The following is a 22,859-nucleotide window of genomic DNA, read 5'->3' as shown; positions in this document are numbered from 1 at the left end:
GGTCTGGAGAACAAGTCTTACGAGGAGCGGCTGAGGGAGCTGGGATTGTTCAGCCTGGAAAAGAGAAGGCTCAGGGGAGACCTTATCGCACTCTACAGGTACCTTAAAGGAGGCTGTAGCGAGGTAGGGGTTGGTCTATTCTCCTTCGTGCCTGGTGACAGGACGAGGGGGAATGGGATAAAGTTTCGCCAGGGGAGGTTTAGGTTGGATATTAGGAAGAACTTCTTGACTGAAAGGGTTGTTAGGCATTGGAATAGGCTGCCCAGGGAAGTGGTTGAGTCACCATCCCTGGATGTCTTTAAAAGACGTTTAGATGTTGAGTTTAGTGATATGGTTTAGTGGAAGACTTGTTAGTGTTAGGTCAGAGGTTGGACTCGGTGATCTTGGAGGTCTCTTCCAACCTAGATGATTCTGTGACTCTTTGATGCTGAATCCTTACACATCTATGTGATGCTCAAATACAACAATGAAGCTAGAGGGATAAACAGTGGGGCTGCTTTCAGTAATATGACAAATGATGTTCTTGTACTTGAGTTCAATGTCTTCCCGACTTCCCAAGAAAATACCCTTTCTTTTTTATCCACTTTTTTTGCTACATCCATCTACTTGCAATGCATGCATATCTCTTCCTTTTTTTTCTCTCTTCGCCTGGCTTATTACAAAAGATGCGGTTCCTAAATCCTTTGTTCAGCTCCCTACAAAGGAATTGTTTGTGACAAGTAACAGTAACACCTTTGCAGGGTGCTTTCCTCACTCCCATTCATTAGTTCCTCCATCCCTAGTTAAAGCCTCAAGTCCTCAGTTTTCACCACACAATTAGAATTCCTCTTCTGGGACACCCACTAAAAACACATCTCTCAACATTCACCTCTTCTTTTTGTGATTCCTCCTCTCTCACACTGACTGAAAATCCAGCTCTACCAACATGCACCACCTGTAATTGCCACAGGTAAACTTTCTACCAGTAGGAGCTCTTTATTCCCTGCCTGCCTCTAAGCAGTATCTCTCTTCCTCCACAGCTTCTCAACCAAATATGTTACTTCTGGGTAACCAGTCTTGAAATGCAGAATTGTAATTAGCACAAAACCATCCCCTGTTTAGAAATGCCTCAGATTTGTTCCATTATTTCTCTGCAGACAAACTATGACAAAAAGCCCATGACCTTAGTGGTCATGAATATTGCTTCTAAGCAATATTCAGATAATATAACAACTTCCTACTCCTTGCAATTTACTGCTGGATATGTAAGGTAAACAAACATTTAATTATTAAATATACAACATTGTTTAAATATGTAAATATTTTCCAAAACAGTTCGTTTTCAAAGGCAGTATTTTACTCTTTGAAAAATAAAGGAAATGACATATTCCAACCTCTACTATACACCAGATTTCATATTCATAGACTGTAGTCCAGTATGCTCTAAATTTTTTTTTCCCAAACAAAACCACCATTTTGCTTTGCCTCAGGTTGACAATATTCTTCTATATCTGGTCCCCTTGAGTGAATCTGCAAAATAAGCTATTATGCCAATTAAGAGAAAAGCAGTACTAACTGTTGTGGAGATGTTGGGGGGGGGTGTTCTGCCCCTTCTTTAACAGTAGCAAATGCAATGTGCAATAGCAATTTTTTCTAAGCTGATGTAATTTTGTCTTGATTTACTGGCCTATTGTGTTTTCGGTCCCCAAGGTAGACAAGTAGCTATTGATAGCAACAAAAGGCCATTTTTAATAAAACTCGGGAAGCTTCCGTGACTAGAAAACTTACAGGCCTGCTGCAGTTATGAGGCGCATCCCAAGTGAACACTGCGGACGGTGGCCATTTTGGAAGCAGAAAGCACTGTAGTGACACAAAAGTCTTCCTGGCAAGAGGGAATAAATCAACCCCCCCAGTACAGCCAAGTGTCAGACTGGGGACCTCTCTTTTCTGCACAGATTTTCAGAAGTAATAACTGATTCTGGGTAAAAGTTTTTGGGTGCCCAACTCGAGCCTCCTCAAATTTGAAGGGGCCTGTTTTTTTAAGCAGTAGAAAGATTGACTCAAAAACCTGGTAATGCCAGCACGGTAGCATCTACAATTACAAACTGCTTAAAATTTTAATTAAGTGCTCTCACACTATATGCTGTACAAATTAATCAGCTACATCCTTGTTCAACCTGCAAATGCACCATGTAAGAAACAAGGTCTATCGAACACATACAGATGACTAACCATTTTGCTGTTGAGCTCCCTGTGTCACTTTGTCTTAATCTGATTTGTTCTTCTCGGACTTGCAAAACTGTAATGTGCTGCTCCCAACAGAGGGCCTCCCCTTTTAAAAGTACTCAGAAGCTGATAGAACAACCCCCCAAACAAGTGGGAGATGCCAATTGCACTTTAACACCTATACAGACAGGACTTGGGTATTTTATTGTAGTTAGCAGGTGACAGTAGTAACACCATCTCAGAAAAGTGTTTTGTTACTTTTGGGGCTTCTGTATAAGGGTAAGCTTATGCCAGTCTAAGATGGCATGCCATTTTAAACAGCTATTGCTGTCAACTAGCGTAATATCCCACATAACTGCTTTTATAGGTACATATGTCATTTTGGAAGCTGTTTCGACTGAACAGTACTGGTGTAAATTATAAAGTTTTCTATGTGGATTCTGTCTTGACACCAGATGCATCCCGAACATCCTTATTGCGCTACAAATCTAACCAAACTTGTGTGGCAAAATGAAAAGAAAAAGTGGAAAAACAGGAGCTGGGGATAGGGAAATGACTTTTTGGAAGGGAAGAGGTAGTCATTCACATACCAAGACAACAGTTCCCATAGTTTTCAACATCCTGATTTAATTCCTCTGACTCCTGAATACAATAAAAACCATGAGTTCTGAACTAGCTTTGTTCGAGAAAGAATTTTCTTCTCTCCACCTCCTGACAGTGGTCTTCAATTAAAGCCTGCAATGACGAAACTCACTGAGATTGACGGAGGAAATAAAAGGAGAGAAACCACTGAAATGCATCTTCAGAAGCAGATTATTAAATGTCCCGCAGACATCGGTGCGAGTGACAGCTGCCAGAGCTTAGAGAAAAGAGAGAAGCGGAAAATTAAACTTCTCATTGGGCCTGATGATGATTAATATCTCTTCTCTGATGAGCTGAAACTGCTTAATCTCTGCTACTAATATTGAATCACTGAGGTGCAAGTATGGTAGCTGAAGAGAAAGGGGGTATATGAGAACCTTTAAAACTGGGGAGAGGAAGAAAAGAGAAATAACTGAGGTATGTTTTGCTCCTAAATATCTAACCTGCTAAAGCAAGAAACTCAGAATGAAGCTGAGAGTCACTATCAGCAGCTCTGAAGTCAGATTGCTGTGAGGCAAGACAGAACTCTTGGGCAAACAAAGTTGCACGATTTAAAGGAGATAAATAGTAGTTTCCAACTGTTTGGTTAAAGGCATTTGCATTCTACACGAAGACTACTTAATTCATCACAGCTCCATTCAAGTGTATGTGAACAGGCCACTAATACCTTCACCCAACTCAAACATGTTAGATAATTGTTATTTTCAGATTTACTTACCTCTGTGTATATTGGCAAAGCTTTAAAGAGAGTTAGTTGGAGTTCCTTGGAAACCAATAATTATGTGCAGACAGATTTTTATACTTGCTTCCTATAAGAATATCCTGCAAAATGCAACCTCTCTGTTGAGATTTTTCCCTTAAACCCTTGGGTTTGTAATGCACTGAAACAAGAGGTGAAATAGCTAAATCCATTATAGTTAATACTCCTAGAAAACATTCTGTGTGTATTACATTTTCAGACCAAAAGAAACCTCTGTTAAAGTCACTGTAGATCACTGGAGATACACATTATAATAGTTTGATTAGTAGAGAATAAAAAGATGACTTTTATAGCACCCAGTCATCTGAAAACATTATTCCTGCTAAAGTTAACAAGCAAAATCACTGAGTTAGGTTAAATTAAATCCAGTGACAGGCAGGAAATTTACTGATTGTGAAATATTAAAGCTGTGGTATCAGTTCAGTATGATTCTAGAATACGGAATGACTTAATGATATGAAAAAAAAAATGAAAAATCTGTTATTTCTTAATGCCATAAAGGTAACTTAAAAACACTGTACACTGATTTTATGTTTTCTTTGGAGAATTTAGATTACAAGACTGCTAAAATATGAGTTTACAGGCCTTGATCCCAAGAATAATTTGTTTGCCAAATTAGTGCTCAAATAAATCTTATTTCCTAAAATTAATAAACGGTCTTAACTTGCAGCTGAAACTGTGTTTGATTTGATCCTTCTGAAAGGTTATTTTTCTTAACTGAAAAGATAGGGTAAACTGGAGCCCAGCACAAAGAATCCGCTTGGGGAAATAGTTTTGTTGAAAAGGGCTGGCAGTGGATCATCCTGGTAACTAGTTTCTATCAGCTACAATAAGGTTAGTAATTATCCCATAGCTGTTTATAAAAAGAGATAAATTCATATGTTTTAGTAGTTAAAGCACTCTCATCTATAGCTCTCAAGGTGATATTTCTTACAGTCTGCTTTATGTACTGAATTATCTCATAGTCATAATCACTTATTTTAGATGAGACTGTTAAAATCATCCTTTTAAGATATATTTTAGAATCATAGAATCATAGAAACACAAGGTTGGAAGGGACCTACAAGATCATCTAGTCCAACCGTCCTTCTATCACCAATACTACCCACTAAGCTACTAAATCATATCTTGAAGGGTATTTTTCTCATCTGCTTCTCATTTGTCACTTCCTACCTTGAACCCAGAAAAATCTGGACAAGGATTACAGTACATATCCTTGAACAAGGTGGAGTAAGATATTCAGAGATTTGCTAGAATCTTCCATCAGATTTGAAATTAAGTTCAGAAATCTGGTAAAGTTCTGGCATATCTAGATGGCACAGGTCAGATGCAGGGATCACCAGCCAGCTTTATTCTATCAACTCTACAAAATAATACAGCCTACACTATACAAGATATTAGAGACTGTGCTTGTTAACAGTCCCTCTAATCTTAAAAATCTACAAATCTTCACAAGCCAAGAAAACTGTTCTATGCAATTTTTTGGGAGAACCTAAAAATTTGTCTGCCAATTCCATTTTGAAATACTAATTAAACAAAAGACTGCTTTGACTTCTCTGGGAGAGATGTACTGACAGGTAAGGAAGGACAGATGAGTGATACAACTCAGGCAGTTGGACTTGATGATCTTTGTAGGTCCCTTCCAACTTATTCTATTCTATTCTGTTCTGTTCTGTTCTGTTCTATAACAGGAAAAATAGGAAGGGAAGAAAATTCTGGGAAAAAAGGAACACAACTACTTCTGAATTATTATTTTTACTCTATTTAATGACATCATAAACAGATAGCTCACCCATGTCTTTTATTCCAGCACTTCCTTCAAGTCCTTTCCAGCATATAAGAGTATTTCTGTCTTATTAGCTGTGGCTTTATTTCAGCTCCAGACATAATCCTGTCTCTATTACAAGAATACTATGCAACATTCTTTGAAATTTAACTACACTACGACAAGCTCAATCCCCTGTCTAAAGAGCAAAATGAAGATGCTCTCGTAGCACCAACAGCTAGCTACAGATGCACTGGTTTCAATCTACTTAGGAAGGACACTGATCCCTTTGAAGCTGTAAGGGGGCAGGCTTCACAGCCTTGAAATCAGTGTCCAACCTGACCAGGATTCTCATTCTCAGACTGGCCAGTCTGTCCCCTAACAGTACTTGTGCTAGCTCAGCTAACAGCCCCACAAGCAGGTGTGACTGTACTACAATCACACCTTCAGTTTATTTTGTAAATACACATTTTGGCTTTTCCAATTCAGGACTTTATGCCTTAAATCCAATCTTGTAAGCTACTCCAGGTGTCAGAAAGTGTACACTAATGTAAAGCCACATGGCCACTTAATTGGGCACCTACAGAAGTTCAAGAATAAGTATGCAGAGAACAGATCATGCATCTCTTATTTAGTCCAGATATAGACCTGTTATTAAAAGTTCACTGGCAGAGTACCTCATTATGAAACACTAATAAAGACAGTCTAATATTTTAACTAGTCTTATAAGTTACCTTTAAAAATACATATATAATAAATTTAACAGAACAGAAGCATGTCCTCTTATGGGCTGTGGATTTAACTTAGGAAAATGTGATGAACCCAGCATTTTTCTTAATTTTACTTTCAATACTTTCAGTTACTCCCCCCACTCCAGCTATTGATCTTTGCAAACTATGACATTTGGCAATTTAAAAACTGAGCAGAATTATAAAGGGAGGAAAAAAGAAAGTTTAAAATCTTGATGGCTATATCCTGCACTTTGAGTCATATTTCATAGAACTATGCAGAAAGAAATTCATGCTACAGGTTAGAAAAAAATGACTACAGCAGGGTAGCTCAAATGGCTTGATCATTTTTAAATTAGCTAAAAACATATTATTCTCCAGGTCATCAACTCTTCCTCCTATTGTTGGTATCTACAAATTTGAGTGAACCAGATGACTGCTATCCGCCCACTTTTTTTTTTTTCCTTAAGTTAGCTGTGCATTCCACTCAATTCTCCAAGCAGATCTAGGTATATTAAAAGAAAAGCCCTCAGATTCAAGTCTCAAAACAAGAATTGCAGAAGGCAAAGCAACACAAGAGAGGTAAAACTTCAAGGGAGGGAAATAACTACTCAACTGAACAATTCAACAGCTGTCATGACTGAAAAACGTTTGAAAAGGGTAAAGATGAAATAAAGAGATATATTGAAGATACCGGTATTCTTAAGCTAAGCATACCTAAAACACATCCATCTAATATCAGCACATTAACTTGCATACGCTGTTGCTTTTCCTAAACCATCACAGAGCATTATCTGCAGAACAAAAGAACGATCAGACATGATAGGTGAAGTATGTCTTGGAATTTATTTTTAACTTGGTAAAAGATCATTCAGTTTGACTCCTTCTCCTTGTATTATGTGTATTTAAATAAATATTCAAAATTAAAGTTTCAAAATCACTGGAAGACACTACAGATACAATTTGCTGTTTAACAAGAAAGATTCTTATTTCAAGCTTTTTCCTGATCTCAAAGAGCACAGATTTTAAATATAAAAACTCCACAAAACCCACGTACCACAAGTCAGTTGTTCTGAGTTACCTGAAATATTCACCGGAATGAAAATGCTAAATTTTTATTTCAATCTTTTAAAACATTTCATTATTTTTTCCATCCTGTTTAGTACACACTTGTTGACCTGCTTGCCTGCTCACCCCCAAAACCCACTGGCTTTGTTAGAGGGAAAGAAGTCAGAGGTAATGAAGCTTCTGCAATTGTCAGGAGCACGTGAGAGAGATGAGAGATGCTATATATTTTCCCATTGAGAAATATGCCGCAACATGAGCTAGAGATTTATTTAGACACCGAGAGACCCATATGGGAACTAGATTTTATAAATGCCCTAATTGTGGGAAAAGCAGCTTCAACATCAATCAGCTGCATGACATTGATCACAGCAAGTCAGGCTACATTAGTTCCAGCACTTAAAGAAGGTCTGGCGTACTTATAAAGCTGCACATTTTGTTTCGAAAAGCCAAGCGCTACTTGTTAGGGGTTGGGCTTTTTAAAAAACATGACACTTCAGCTCATCTTGCTTTACTGTTTTTCTGGAGAAAAATATTTTTTGACTACAATGTTGGGGAGTGTCCATCTTTGTAACAGAAAGAGGAGGAAGCAGGGAATAGCTCTGCTACTGCTAATCTTCCAGACAGCGCCTGACAGGATCTATGGGATGTCCCTTCTTCTCAGGAGGAATCTGCTTATCTTTGTATAATAAAACTTTTATATACCACATTTTCCCAAAAAGCTTGCTCAAAGAATAGGGAAGAGAAAGATGAGGAGAAATCTTGAGAAAACCCACAGATGATATTCAGCATAAGCCTCTGTTCCTAAGAAGCTGGCACCTTATTCCTGCTCAAAGAATTCCTTTCTACTCTGATCTTTATGTTTCTGCCAGAAATGACAAACTAAGAGCCAACTAGAAACAAAAAGCCAAGACAAAACTGCTAGATGTGTTCAGAAACAAAAGATCTAAAAATTTATATAAAAAAAAATAAAAAGAAAGAAAAAACACCATCCAATCAAGAGATGTATAAAGAAGAAAGAAGGTAAACCCACAGCTTACTTTACTTTTATGAAAGAATAAACGTACTTAAAAAAGTAAAAGGAAAAGGGTATCAAACGAGAACATATGTGTCTGGGTACTGTAATTCAAAAGAGCACCATGGACTTGCTCCTTTTGGTACAACAACCTGACCAAAGAAGTGGTCACTCATGGCATTTCCTGAGATTATAATATATTGTTTTAAGAATGTGAATTTCTGGCAAGCTAAGGAAGAAATAGCACTAACACAACTATTTGGGTGTTGAGCCATTCAGCGGACCTTATTTGTTAAGGATAAAAGTATATTACAGGAACATAAGTATTTAGTTTACTTAAAACAGTGGTTGAGAAGAAAACCACTTGGTCCTCACAACTCCAATCTTTAAAGCAAAATCTAATTCTGGTAATACTGAGTTTGTAAGCTAAAAATTAGAAGAAACAGCTTCACAGGTTTCACAGTGGGGACCTTCTGGTAAAAAGAATACTTCAATCAACCTTTGTATCCAAATCACAAGGGTTTCATAAAAAGAAGAGTTTCCTAGGATAACAACAAAACTCAGAATAAGCTGGAGGTCTTTACTATGGTGACTGACTTTACTCTTTTGGGATCTCTTTTGGAACATACTGAAGAAGATAATATCTTGATTGCAGCTGAGATAAAGAGGTGCTGAACTGACAATTTGCAGTGTATCTCCTAAAAAAAATAACAGAAGAGTAAAACACCATTCCAGGATGGAAATGTGCACAGAGGCAGCTTTTAAGAAGGGGTTGAAATGAAGCCAATCTTAACTAAAATACACCTCCTGAAAACCTGTTCTGGCACCCACCACAGTAACACCCTTATTATATGGAGAGGCACCCTTTCAGGACCTCTTTTCTCAGAACTTTATTAAAAAGACAGGATCAATATAGAGGTTGAAACTTTTACTTTAAATGGACATTGGATTAAGTTTTCTTGTTTAATCCTGTTGAGACACACAGTGGATAAAATTCAGGCAAACTCTGCAAATCATAATGAAAAAAGCAATTTCAGATTTTGCCCCTTTCTGATTACGTTGTCTGTGAAGGGATTATTTTCTGATATTTGTACATCAGTTGAAAGTGTCTGACAGACATTTTAGCAATTAATTACTTATTTATCTCCTGCTTTGAGCAACTTATTGTAAGCATTAAAAATTCAGGCAGTTTTCATCATGCACACAGATCATGTGATAAACTTTTGGTGCTTAACTGGATAAAGCTGAACTCCCGGAATCAGCTTACTGATTCAAGTATTCACAAATATGATTTCAAAATCTGCTTCCCATGAATATTAAAAGTGGATATTCATTGTTTCTGTAGACAGTCTCCCCAATTAACATATCCACTAGAATATTTATGGAAAGCATACACAAAAAGAGTGTGAACAGCATCAAAGTCAATCCATTTAAATACTAAGATGAATATTTGCAGCCCTCAATCATTTCATTTTATTGTATTTTATGAGGTGTTTGCCCAACTCTGGCTTCAATCATATCCCTACAGATTACTTGGACTAAAGTGTGCTCTATGTCAGAGAAAGATAGTCACCCAACACTGGAGTGAAAAGAGGACAATATAGGAAAGCAAGTCCCAGGAAAGAAGGAAGGCTCTGCTCTTAAAATGCTAGCCTTGCAGGTAAGGAAAAAAAGAAAAACAAACCTCAGATTCCTGCTCTCTCACAGACATGATCTCACACAACTTCTTCCTAAGTTTTCATCTTAAGTTTGCATTACTGACTCTTCCTTTCCTTGAATATATTTTCTAAACAGAAGCCATAAACAAACACTTGAGCCCTTCCAACCTCAAGTGGATCCACCATGCAGAAACTAATAACTCAAGTGTATTTTCATCCTGTCAAAATGGAGGTGTGACTGAATACAATGAGGGCACAAAGCCACAGTGGACACGTTCTTGAAGAATCAGTGAGCTAGAGTGCATGTGTCAAATTACCGTTCCAAGTATCCATTTTAGGCGACCTTCATGGTAAAGGGGATAGTAAACTGCTGCTTATAGCTGGGAAAATGATGCCTGCCCTGGAGCTACTATTGGTTAGGGAAATTCTTACTTTCTTTCTAATGAAAATTCATTATGTATTATTTAATTATTTCCTCTTCCCTGTTTTAAATGCACTCCACCCTTCTTACTCTATTACCTTGCCTTTTGAATGCAATTTAAGAATGTTGAAACAATTAGCTTTTTCATTCAAAGTAACTGATAACTGAAATTACACTGTCTGTGTGTATTATTAAAAACAACAACATTAACCAGGTACGTTCAAAGGTTATATAATATTCAGAATCCTCTTTAATATTCTAGTTCACAACCTTAATAGACATTTATACATGATTAATGAGGCTTTTAGTAGCTGTTGCTGTCACAGCTTGGGTAATGCCACCTCCAATGAATATTCCAAGGCAGGGTCTTACTTGCAGTGTCTGACTGACAGCTGTGAAGTAGCAGGGTGCAATGTACTCTCTGACAAGAGAAACAAAAAATAAAATGAAACAAAATCCTGTCCTATAGAACTGAAAACTAGTTAAAAAGCAACGCAAGGGAATTGATCACATTGGGGCATATTTTATATTACACTAACAAAGGGCTTATAAAGGGTTTCTAAATGTGATCTCACTGCCACGCTAGGCAAATGAATAACCAAAGTCCTTAGATATAAACATATATAAAGGAGTAATGTAATTTTTAATTACATCAAGAAAGCATAATTTTAGGACACAGAACTACAGATATCACCACTGAAGAGAGACATTTGATTCCAGTGCCCTGAAACAAACAAAAAAACAACTGCAAAAGAATTAAAAAAAAAAAAAAGAGCACAAAATTATTTGCCATGACAACTCAGCTAGCTCAATCGCTTTAGCTTAGTGGAAAAAAAAAAAGACTGAGAGGTGATTTAACTACTGTATGTAAGTACCTTTAAAAGGAAACATACTGAGCTCTGACAGGGGAATTAGTATGGATTTACTAACAGTAAATCACGCTTGACCAACCTGACTGCTTTCTGTGATGAAATGACTAGATCTCTGAATAAGCGAAGACCAGCAGATGCAATTTCCCTTGAATTTAGCACAGCTTTCAATATTGGTCTCCTAAAGAAACCCTGTATCCAAGCTAGGATTTTACAGTCTAGATGACTGGACTACTGGATGAGTGCAAAACTAGCTGGGTTGTTGGGCTCAAAGGGTGATGGTTACTAATCCAAGTTCTGTCTGGAATTCAGTTACAAGTAGAGTTCCTCAGCATCTGTTCTGGACCAGTTTTTTTCAGTATTTTTATCAGTAACCTGATGGAGAAATCAGAATTCAACCTTATCAAGATTGCAAATGACACCAAGCGTGGGGAGTGTAGTCCAGGCACTCACAGAAAAGAGTGCCCTCAAGGGGGACCAAGTCAGGCTGGAGGTATGGGGCAACAGCACCCTCATAAAATTCAACATGAGTAAGGCAAACCCCTCTACCTGGGATGGACTAACTCTCATAATGGCCTTGCTGGACAGTATGTTAAATATGACCCAGCAGCATGCCTGGATAGTGATGAAGACCAATGGCATCCTGGGCTGTATCAACAGGAACACAGCAAGTAGATTACGGGAAGTAACTGTTCCCCTTTACTTGACACTCATTAGACCACATTTGGAGTACTGTGTCCAGTCTGGGGTTCCCAGTATGAGAAAGACATTGACAAAAGTTCAGTGTAGGGCTACTGAGCCATTCAGGGGCTGAAACGCTTGCCCTGGGAGAGCCAGGCTTGCTCAGCCTGGAAAAGAGAAGGCCCAGGGGACTCACCAGGAGCCCGCAGTTCCTACAGGCAAGATGCCAGAAGACAGTGCCAGGCTCTTCACAGTGACACATTGTGGGGGATGCGTGACATCAGCCATAAACGAAAACAAAGAAGGTTCAAACTAGATATAACGAGAAACTCTTCCACCTGAGGACAGTCAAGCAGTGGCACAGGTTGCTCAGGGAGGCCATGTTGTCTCCATCCTTGGAGGTTTTCAAGACACAACTGGATAAAACTCTGAGAAATGTGGCCTGACCCTAAAGTGCACCCTGCATTGAACAGGAGTTTAACCAGAGAGCTCCTGAAGTCCCTTCCAACCTGAATAATTCAGTTAGTTTATAAAAATACTAGGTCGTGAGAATGTATTTAATCTAGGGGAGAAAAGTATAACAAGAACCATTTACTTGAATCTGAAACCAGATGAACTGAAAAGTTCTAGCACTACCTGTGATTAACCAAAGAAACCTAGTGCCAGAAGCTGTAGAGGACTCTCTGCTCCTGCTGATTTCAAATCAAGGCACTGTGCTGTGGCAAGGCATTTTTTACTCAAGTATACATAAAGACATTAAAACATAAGCAAACTATGTGACTCATAATGATGTAAAAAAAAAAGAAGTCAGATAAATTGGCAAAACAGCTTTAACTCTCTGCCCATAATACCTACAAGTTTAGAAAAATGGTTAAATAAATATTTCAACTTACTCTAATGTTTAACCAATAAACAAAGATGAAAGCATCCCCCATGCAAAAATTAAAATAGAAAGAAACCAGACAGAGAAATAATGGAAAGAGTTACTAACTTTACATCATTTACAGTCCTTTTCAAGTGCATGGCTTCTTAAGTGGTAATGGGCTTTGCTCCCTGGTTTGCATTTAAGATTAATTCACACTGAGAGCTTTAAGTCACCTCAAATAGCATGTAGCAGCAAATTTCAAGATCTGTATTGAGCTCCCTGTAAAACAAAGGATTCTACACACACAGGAATTTGAAGCAGTACTCCATTTTCAATTGTGGACACAATTAAAATAGTCATTACAACAAGGCAGCATAATATTCTTCTAAAAGCAAAAAGGTGAGGCCTGCATTTGCTCAGCTTTTAAAAATCAAACAAAATCAGTACTTTGTGACTGCTAGATCATTAGTTTTCAAGTATGCAGCCAGCGCCCTGTATGTTTTCAATTTAATGTGAATCCTATAAGTGTTTCATTCTAGAATGAGCTCATGGAGTTACTGCCCATTAAGGTAGAATTTTAAGATACCAAATAAATTTGCATAAGCAAATATCTGTACCTGGCATATAACTAATTCAAAAATGTATTCAGTATACACTGAAAATCTTTAGATGTTCTTACTTGTAATTTAACTTGGAATCCAATTTTGTTTTGAAACCAAGCACAAATTCCTCAGCCAGGGTTACATAAAAGAAGCTTGCTTGACATTTAAAACAATGACTTTTCAAAATTATCAGACTTAGTGTTTGAACAATTTTTAAAAGGCTGAAACACCTTCCTCCTGCTAAGATAACTACAGAAGCTGAATAGTTTTTCTAAGCTTCCAAAATAGTGCAGCTATTGCCAAACATAAAATGCTCCATTTTTTAAAAAAGCTACTAAGTAACAAGAAGTAAGAGACAAAACATTTCCTAACCTTACCTAACCAAAGTATCAGCGCTGAACTTAAGGCTGGAAAAAAAGTTCATTAGAAGGACAATTAAAAAGGCAAATTTGAGGTTCTCCACGTGAATATAGAAGACGAAGGATAGCTGCTACAGGTATAGCAACCAATGGCCACCCAGAGGGATCTGGATTCAAGTTGATTTTACGTAGAGATATGCTTTAGGTATTCATTAATTTCCTGTGTTCATCCTTCTCTCATAAGAAGTGTGTAGAGGCAGTGGCCAGAACTAATAGTCTTCATACAAGGAGAACAAAGACAAAAGCCTCACATGCTTGCAAGTTTTGGCCAGGTAGGCACTATATAACTAAATTGGAAGCCCATAAGACATTTCACAGTATCAACTTTTAAAGCAGGGTATAGCGTATTTCTACATATCTTCAGAAGAAAACGGGCAGAATCCAGCACCTGGATATAGCTCCAAAGCACGAAGGAGACCCAGAAGTAATACAACTATTTTCTTGTCTTCTCTAATAGATAAACATCCTAAATGAAAATGGATCATGTAAAGTGTGTTCATAGTGACAGCACTGTTCTGTAAGGTGACAGCAGTCTTGAGAGTAGGCTTATGTTGCACAGCAAGTCCTAGACTGAACTTCCCAGGCACTCTGCTGGCTACTCAGCCACAGCCTCAGGCTGTGTATTTTTACATTGTATTTAGGAGAGCCAAATGAGAAACATCTCTAGATGGACAAGGTAGTAACCACCCCATCCTTATGAACAAATTCAGATTCCCTGAAAACTGAAATTGAGCCCATTACAAGCTTTCACACTTCTGAGAGCTATTAAACCTGAACTAGTTAAGTTTTTAATGTGGGTAGCATGGACAGTGGAGAGTCTGGTCTTAAGCTTGGGCTTACATGATATTGCTGACATTTGCTTTGAAGAATTAGTCACTACACAGGTGAGATGAAACACTTTGGTGAACACAACCAGTACTGCAGCAGCTGGGCTGCATGTATTTCCATTTTGATATTCATGCTCATGCTCGCCCCCAGACTGGAAGACGATCAGGCACCATTGCATGGATTGTGGGCACAAATACAAAGTGCAATGCAGCAGCATCATAACAAGAGTGGAGAATTGTTAGAATACAGGAAATTGTATTGAACAAACCTTGTACTCTGAAAGCTCCATCAACTTTCACGCACGCTATGTGATGGCTGTGTAGAAGCCCTTGTCCCATGCTTCATTTCCTGCTACATCTACACCTCTCAGAGCAGAGTCCAACTGCACAATCTCACATTCCACAAAGCAAGTACCACCAGTGTGTTCCCTGGTCCAGGGAGCAGTGGCATTTGCATGTGAGGCCACAGGACAAGAGAAATCCTGCAGCTGAGAAACGATTACCCAGCAGAGTCCACCACACAAAGAACCATGCTAGACACCTTTCCCTGACTTGTGCTGTAGACCCTCCATGCTCCTGGAGGAGGATACACTCCCTGCTTGGTGTCCCAAAACCAGACTCAGTGGCCTATATCATCCAGACATATGAGGTCTCACACACACATCCATAAAAACAAGAATTGTGTAAGAAGTGCCCAGAATAAATATGGGTAACTTTTTAAACACTTAACAGTATTAAGTGCAGATCTGAAATGAGGCATTAATTTTAATTAAAGTAAAATCTTAGAGGGCATTAACTTTAATTAAAGTAAAATCAATTTTTAAAAATCGGGGAACAAAGAGAAGAAATGAGTAAGGGGAAATCAGATTTTTCTTGTTGCATTTTTGTAAAAGTTCAAACATTAGATGAAAATGGAACAAGTAGTGAGAACACGGTAAGGAAGGCCCTTTGTTGAAATCTGCACCTGGGGAGCCATTTCCTATGCAAGCTGAACTAGCTTTATTTAAATAAAACCAGTGATGACTGATCTACCTTTGTCTGCTCTGATACCAATCATTTAACACATTCTCCCCCCCAGCCATTACTCTCCTCCTACCTTCAAAACTCCCAGCAAACAGATAAATCCACGTTATGGCTGGCACGAAGAGGACAGTCAGAGAGGCAGCCAGGAATTTCCGTCGCCCTCTGCAGATTCCCAGCATTCTCTCAGGAGTGCAGATTCCCAACCCAGTGCCGTTCCTATGTTGGAAGCAAATAGTCCACAGCCTCCCACATATTACTCCCTGAAAAGTAAAGCAGAAAATGTTTTAACAGCTTATCTCTCTACAGAAATGTAGACATAGCCAACATTCCAAAAGAGTTAAAAGACCAAAACTAAAAATAGGGTTACAGCAATTGCAAAGCAGTACCCATTTCAACATTAAGCGTAACTACTTATTAATATAGCAAGTTTTAGAAGTCCTCTGCAAGACAGTATGTCAATAAAACACATCATATCACCTAAACACACACTGAGCTAATCTTACAAAGAGACATTACCTTTAATTGTTTTTATTTGCCACACTTTAAACAAACTCTGGATCCTTTGATGCATACACAGTGTGGTACCCCTGGTTAGATAAGAGAAAGCCACCCATATGTCTTCACCTGCTCCCAAAGAGTTAAAGTCACACCAGTGAATCAATGAGCCAGCTGCAGGTGGTCATGAACTCCAAATAGTGATTGGAAAATGAAAGGTAAAAATTGGGGTTAGAGGGGTGTTATTAAAATAACCCAATTTGATCACTGCAAAGCAATGCTGATGAACTATATAAAAGGAAAAAGAGAAAATATGAAGGGAAGATTGTTTAGTCACAAACAGTGGGTATCAGGAGCTCTAAAGTGTATGCTATAAGAAAAGAAGAGGATTCGGGAAAGTACCACCATTTTTATGAGCAAAACCAAATTACAAATACAATCTTAATTTGTCTAGAATAATTGTTTTGCATTTCACAGAGGCTGAGATAGCAAAATAATCTGATGATTTTAGTTCACAGGAGAATGAATATTCCCATACCGATGCAGATATGTAGGGCGCAAAGATAATGTTTCACATCTTTTTCCTTTTTTTTTTTTTGAAAAGGGAAGAAAGCACAGGAAAGTCCAGAAAGGCTAGTAATAGACTATAGGAGTTAGAAAAGGGAGATATTAAGTCAAAAAAAATCATGTTTTGTGTAAAAGGGCTTATGTTTCCTAATTAAAAAAAAAAAAAGAAAAAAAGAATTGGTGTACAAGCATAATAGGGAAAGAAGCACAGACTCTAGCAGTACAAGGTGTTTAATAACAGCACCCTTTGGCTTGTGCTTAAACTAGCACTAGAGCTGAAATCAGCAATTAAAGCACTTCTACACAGACATATTAGCAATAACTACTGTGTGCCTTGAAAATATGTCTGAGCTTTGCAACCCCACGTATATTGCACTGAAAGTCAATTCTGAAATCAAATTACAGCAAAAAAAAAGAGAATTATAGACAAGAGAAATGGGTTCAGACAAAGAGCTTGGCTGCTGGGGATACCTGGCCACAGTAATCAGGCAAACTTACAGCTCTTCCTCAAATGTTCAATAGAGACCACTTTACTACACTACAGTTTAAGAGCCATGATAGCACTCCTGACCTTGCAACTGATAAAATGGAATATAATTTGTCCAGAGCCAGCAGAAAAAGCATTGCATTGTGTCAGCTTTTCTACTCAATGAATGCCTCATCACAGAGATTTTGCAGAAAATATGTGGACAGACTTAATATTAACAACTGTAGTGTTGGAGTCACTGTGTTAGAGACACACATTTGGTAGATAAATTGTGGAGGACTCTTATCTTTATTCACTTCATTTGGATAACGATTACATTTCATTTCTTTTCCTTGCATCACATAGCTTGTACAGCTAGTCTGAAGAGAGTCCTTTACATGACTACTTGAAAAACATAGATGATTCTCCTGGGTTTTGTGCTTTACACTTGCTATACACAGAATCACCTACTTTAAGTAGAAATTACTAAATTACTACCCCCCCCCCCCCCCAGTAACATCATGAGTGCACAATTAACATCAATCTGTGCATATAAAAATAATCTTTGAAGAAATTAACTTACAAGCAGTGTCATTTTACAATAGTAACATTTTGCAATGCAACATGCTTTGGACACACACTGCTCCTACCAATGATGCCGGTAAAACCAACAGAGACAAGACTAAATGTTTCAGAAATTTTGCAGTTACGGGTAAACCGACACACATTTTCAGGATAGTGACACCCAGACTCTGAAGTCTGGGGTATAGTAGTGGTAGTGCACTGATTATCCTGAAGCTGCATATTTAAGAAAAAAAAATTAACTAATTTTCCTAAATATTCTTTTAATTACCCATGAAAGTGAAGTTTCTGAACTGGGCAATGTGAAGGATGAAACTTTTCTGGCCCGTGAATGTAGAACACCTGAACAAATTAAATATAAGGAGCAACACTGAACTCCCAATTCATCTGCAAAGGAAAGCTAGGAAAGTGGGACATTGTCTTCTACAAATTGTCATCCTTCAGAAAAAAAAAAAAAGAAAGAACCAAAAAAAAAAGCCACATTATTCTGCACGCTCATGCACATCTTTTATCTAACTAAGAAGATACTTGGGAAAATCCTACACAGACAAGTCAGCTTGTGATGGATCACTCTAGGAAATGTTGAAGTACTTCATTTAATAGTGCTTTAAAAGAGAAAACAGCCATAAGCTATTTTAGAAGAAGTTTCTACTATCTCCCCATCTTCCTAAAGCTGTGAAAAGCTTCTTGATTCTTAGATACCAGTTTTCAGAGAATAAAATCACCACACCTGCTGAGTATTTTTTCCAAACTAGACAATGCATCATGTGCAAAATATACATAAGTAATTCTGTAAAAGGTCCATGAATGGTAATGAAGGTGTTTAGCTTAAAAGAAAAGCTTTGGACTCAATCATTTATTTATTATGCATTTTACTTGTAAAACCGTTACCTAATGTGCCATCTTCAAATATACTGGAAGAAGATACTGCAGTTGAGTTTTTCATTCAGTCCAGCAGATGACAGCTTGGTATTTGTCACGAAACGAAAGGGAGTGACAACAGTGGCTGAGCACAGAACAGGGTAGCACCATGCTCATTTCTATCATACAAGCTCGCCATTGCCATTCAGACCTCTCCTACAGCACCCACTGCTCCTCCAGACTCCACCTGCCTAGGAGGACTTAGAAAGCAGTCCCATGGTAGGTGAGAGAGTCCAATCACAAAATAACTAGTGGTTCCTCCTAATCTATTGCCTAATGTTAGTAGTTTCAAATAAACTTACTGGGCTACGCTGACAGACAGTAAGTAATACAGCAAGCTCAGGCCAGCTAGATTATTGCTAACAGTGCTATAAAGGGCTACTAGCTTGGACAACGCCTGTGTGAGAGGTCACAGCAGGAATTAAAATAAATCGGGTTTCTCATTGCAAAGACTTACTCGTGACCTTCTTACCACGTAGCAACAGTGAACTGAATGCTTTTCGCTACCTTTGCATATGGTTAAACGCTCCCATTAATCTTGTCAGAGCGGTTGCTTTGTTTTAAATCAAGGATTATCTCCTCAGCTAACTGTGAGGCAGCTCTAAACCAGTATGAGCAACACATACATTAAAAGCATGTAACACAACACTAATCACATTGGTATTCCATTTCTATTCATTTTTTTTTTCAATTATGGCATGACAGCTCGACTATGTCGGACATTCAGCAGGAGTTCAGTGGAACAATGGAAGTAATTATGAAAACAAAAATCAAACACAATTAACTAGATTTAACTGCTCTACTATAAAAAGCTTTTCCAACTGTTTCATACATTTCCTTGCATTTGTTACAGTTAATCTTATCCCAGTAATCTTCCATTTGTTTTCTGAGCCACTGAAATGAATACGCAGAGTTAAAGCTGTTTATACACCAATCCTGAGCCTTGACTTTGCTGTGTTTCTTGAATTAATGTTATCTAGTTCCTTCTGCTTTTCCACACTTGCAGTCACAGAGTCAATGAACATTTCTACTGTAAAGCTTCCCCCTTGGCTCTGTGTCAATGTAGCATCCATCCCTTAAGAGTGATTTTTCAGTTCTTCACCAGACTCAAAATATAAATAAAGGAAAAAAAAAAAAAAAAAAAGCTGTATCTGAGCCAGTATCTTTGTACATTCCTTTAAAATACTGTTAATGTGGGGTTATAACAAGTTTACTCCTTGACAGTCTGTTTTCTATCTTCTAAGAGGATTGAAGCTCTGCAGTAGTCCAGTTCTGGAAGATGGCTGTCAAGTGACAGATTTTTTTGCCATACTAGAGAGGAGTTTGGTACCATAAAGGTAGGGTGTGGAACAAACCCAATATAGTGCAATAAAAGACAGTAGAATTATATTGTAAATCTCTATTTAATTCAACACCCCTTTGCTAATATACTCCACTTCTCGAGTTATTAAAACAGAACTCTCTCTCTAAAGGAAAACACCATCTTCTCCCTCACCAAACTCTTCTCTCTCTCCCACATGAAAGAACATGCCACAGAAACAAATCTAAGGCTCCCTTAGCTCCCAAACTGTGCAAATTTTTTTGGCATTGGAGAACTTCTCTGCTGTATCACACTTCTTAGTCCAATGGCGTTGTGACTTGAAGGAAGGATTTGGAATAAATTCAGACTCAGCATCCCCCTCAGAAGCCACTTAAAAGGAACAGATTACAGCAGTTTCCAAATGCTACCGAATTTACTGTTTCTCAACTAGTTACAAGAAAGTAGTCCTATCTATAAGAGAGAAAATAGCTAGTAAGTTGACAGCACAAATGAGTTCTGCCATGCTAACTGCTCTGGGGGCACACAGGATTGACACTTTCTGTTATATCTTCACTCAATATGTGCCGTGGCTCAAGGAAAATTCTGTTAGTGACCCATTAATCAAAGCTTTCTAGAAGGTTCCAGGTAGCAGGGCTGGAAGCAATGCCACTGCAGGCCTGGGGATCTATCCTGACAGTAGTCTGGTCACAGAGAGAAGTAAGTAAATAACATGCTTTCGCATTTTACCTTTCAAGCCAAGGCTGCTCAAAAGAAGGAAAGCCTGAAACTTTAAAACTTAGTATCAAGGAAGAACACAATTTAAGATTAACAGGATATGAAACTTTTCCTAAGCCTCCACTATGTCAGTGTTAATGTGAGCAGAAAAAAAATCTATCATTTGAGAAGAGATAGCAGCAACCAAACACATTCGTGACAGAAAGATCAACCTGTTATTGGCTGTTATTCACAATTCATTTGCACTCCAAGAATGATAATTATTTGTCAGAGCAGCTACTGACCTGGTTTTTCAATGAGTTCTCCAAACGCAACTTTACTCCAGATCCTCTCCTGTACGAGCACACAGCACCAGTATTTCCTGACTCCCCAGGTTATCTCAGGACTCCCCAAAGTCCAAAGAGAGTGAAAGAGCCTGACTTAGTTTGCACATGGCAGAAGATTAACAAGATACTCTCCACGCATACTCAAAGTACCTTACGAACTGAGAACCCAATGTCACTGAATTATGAACACAGTGGAGATCATGGCCAACCAGAAGTAATAACTGGGGTAAAGAATCTTTCAGTACGAAAAAAATTCTGCTCCAGAATCATGGTTTTATACTCAGACCACAACATCATTACATATCTGAATTTCAGGCTTAAAAAAATGGCATAGCTCCACATCTTTGCATGAATTTCAGGCCCCTCTACCTGAAATATTTGCATGAGGGAAAAAAAAAAAAAAAGTTAAAATAATATCATGCTGCTTGTTCTTGGCTGGAAGAAAACATCAGTATGTTGTAGCATCATTGATCTCCCTGCCAGGATACCTGGGCATTTTTCTCCTTCATAATTAATTACTGAAGTGTTAGGGGTTTGTGCATTCGTTATTTCCCTTTCTTACATATAGCGTACATGCAACCACACAGAAGACAAAGTGGTCCCTAGCTCAGAAGCAGGTCGCTACATGCATATGTAACACTTCTCTCTCCGATTTTGATGTTACTACTTTGCTTTCCATCTGAAGTACTTGGATGCTTATTCAGAAGCCATGTTTACCTTCATTAGAATCCTCTATGTACAGAGCTGCTCTAATGCAGAAATTGATTAAAGATTCATGAGCAAGTTTTGCCCAGGAGAAACAATTATTGCTTCAAGTGCTCCTCCCTGACAGAAGAATTCATGTCTCTCTATGAAGCAGTCCTATTTTGAAAAAAAAAAAAAAAACAGAACTAAAACAAAAACACCTTTATTTTACTACACAGATCTCCAACTATAGGTTAGTTTTACACAGGGATTAGTAACACACTTAGAGCGGCTCCTTACTTGTCATATGGAAAGAAGTTGATGTTATACTTGCAGATTTCTTAATACCATTATTTCATAAAAAGCAATGGACCAAGAGTCTATCTCCTCAACTCTGACAGTGAGGGGGAAGAAACCGAGGAAGAGTGGATAGATCCTACAGGTCAAAAAATTGTTTGTGCAGCTGGCATTGACAAGAGGGATTTTGACTTCACAAGCATGGGACCCTCGCTCAAGACAGGTGACTGCTAGGAAGAGATGGGATTCATCTGACCACATAGGCAAAAGTGCCTTTTCCTGTTGGCTGGCCAAACTTGTCATGAGAGCTTTAAATTGGAAAAAAAAAAAAAAAAAAAAAAAAAAAAAAGGGGATTAAAACCAACCAACTAATGAGAAAGTGGTGGATTAGCTTGGCAAACAATGTATGCTGAGTGACGTGGTCGGGATGGATATAGGCTCTTTAGGAAGGACCAGTCGAGAAGGCAAGGAGAAGAAATTACTCTGTATGTCAGATCAGCAGGAACACATGGAGTTCCCCCTGGGATCCTTTCCCACTACTCACGGGTGAGACCCAGCTGGATTGCTGTGCCCATGATGTCTGGACTTCCCAGTACAAGGAAGGACACAAACACAGAGGTCATGAGCCGCTACACTTGTAAACACTCAAAACCCAACTGGACATGGCCCCGAGCCATGCTTTAATTGGCCCTGCTTAAAAGGAGGGTGTCAGACTAGAGAATTTCCAGTGCTCTCTCCCAAACACCATTCCATGATTCGGTGATTCTACAGTTTTGTAACCAGACACAGAATACACAGTGGTCATTCAATTTAAATCCTCAAAAATTCCAGCTGTGATCTACTAGATAATACATGGATAATAATGCAGATACGTGGATGGTAATGCACATAAACAACTACACTGTGAAACATGCAGAAAAATTCAGGTTAAACTTTTAACT

At 38.3% G+C, this 22,859-nt stretch overlaps 1 protein-coding gene across 1 annotated transcript in view; it reads right to left on the bottom strand.

Moving 5' to 3' along the window:
* Positions 1-22,215, bottom strand: part of LARGE1 (LARGE xylosyl- and glucuronyltransferase 1) — a 215,037-nt gene extending 192,822 nt beyond the window's left edge. Inside the window, 2 exon segments of the mRNA XM_040559576.1 lie at positions 15,619-15,805; positions 21,655-22,215. Of these exon segments, the coding sequence (XP_040415510.1) occupies positions 15,619-15,805; positions 21,655-21,660 (193 nt within the window). The 5' untranslated portion in view covers positions 21,661-22,215.
* Positions 22,216-22,859: the final 644 nt, after the last annotated feature.

This window comes from Cygnus olor, chromosome 1 (genome assembly GCF_009769625.2).
Source record: "Cygnus olor isolate bCygOlo1 chromosome 1, bCygOlo1.pri.v2, whole genome shotgun sequence".
Classification (NCBI taxonomy): domain Eukaryota; kingdom Metazoa; phylum Chordata; class Aves; order Anseriformes; family Anatidae; genus Cygnus; species Cygnus olor.
Note: the sequence above shows the minus strand (reverse complement) of the source record. Positions and strands in the feature narration are given on the sequence as shown.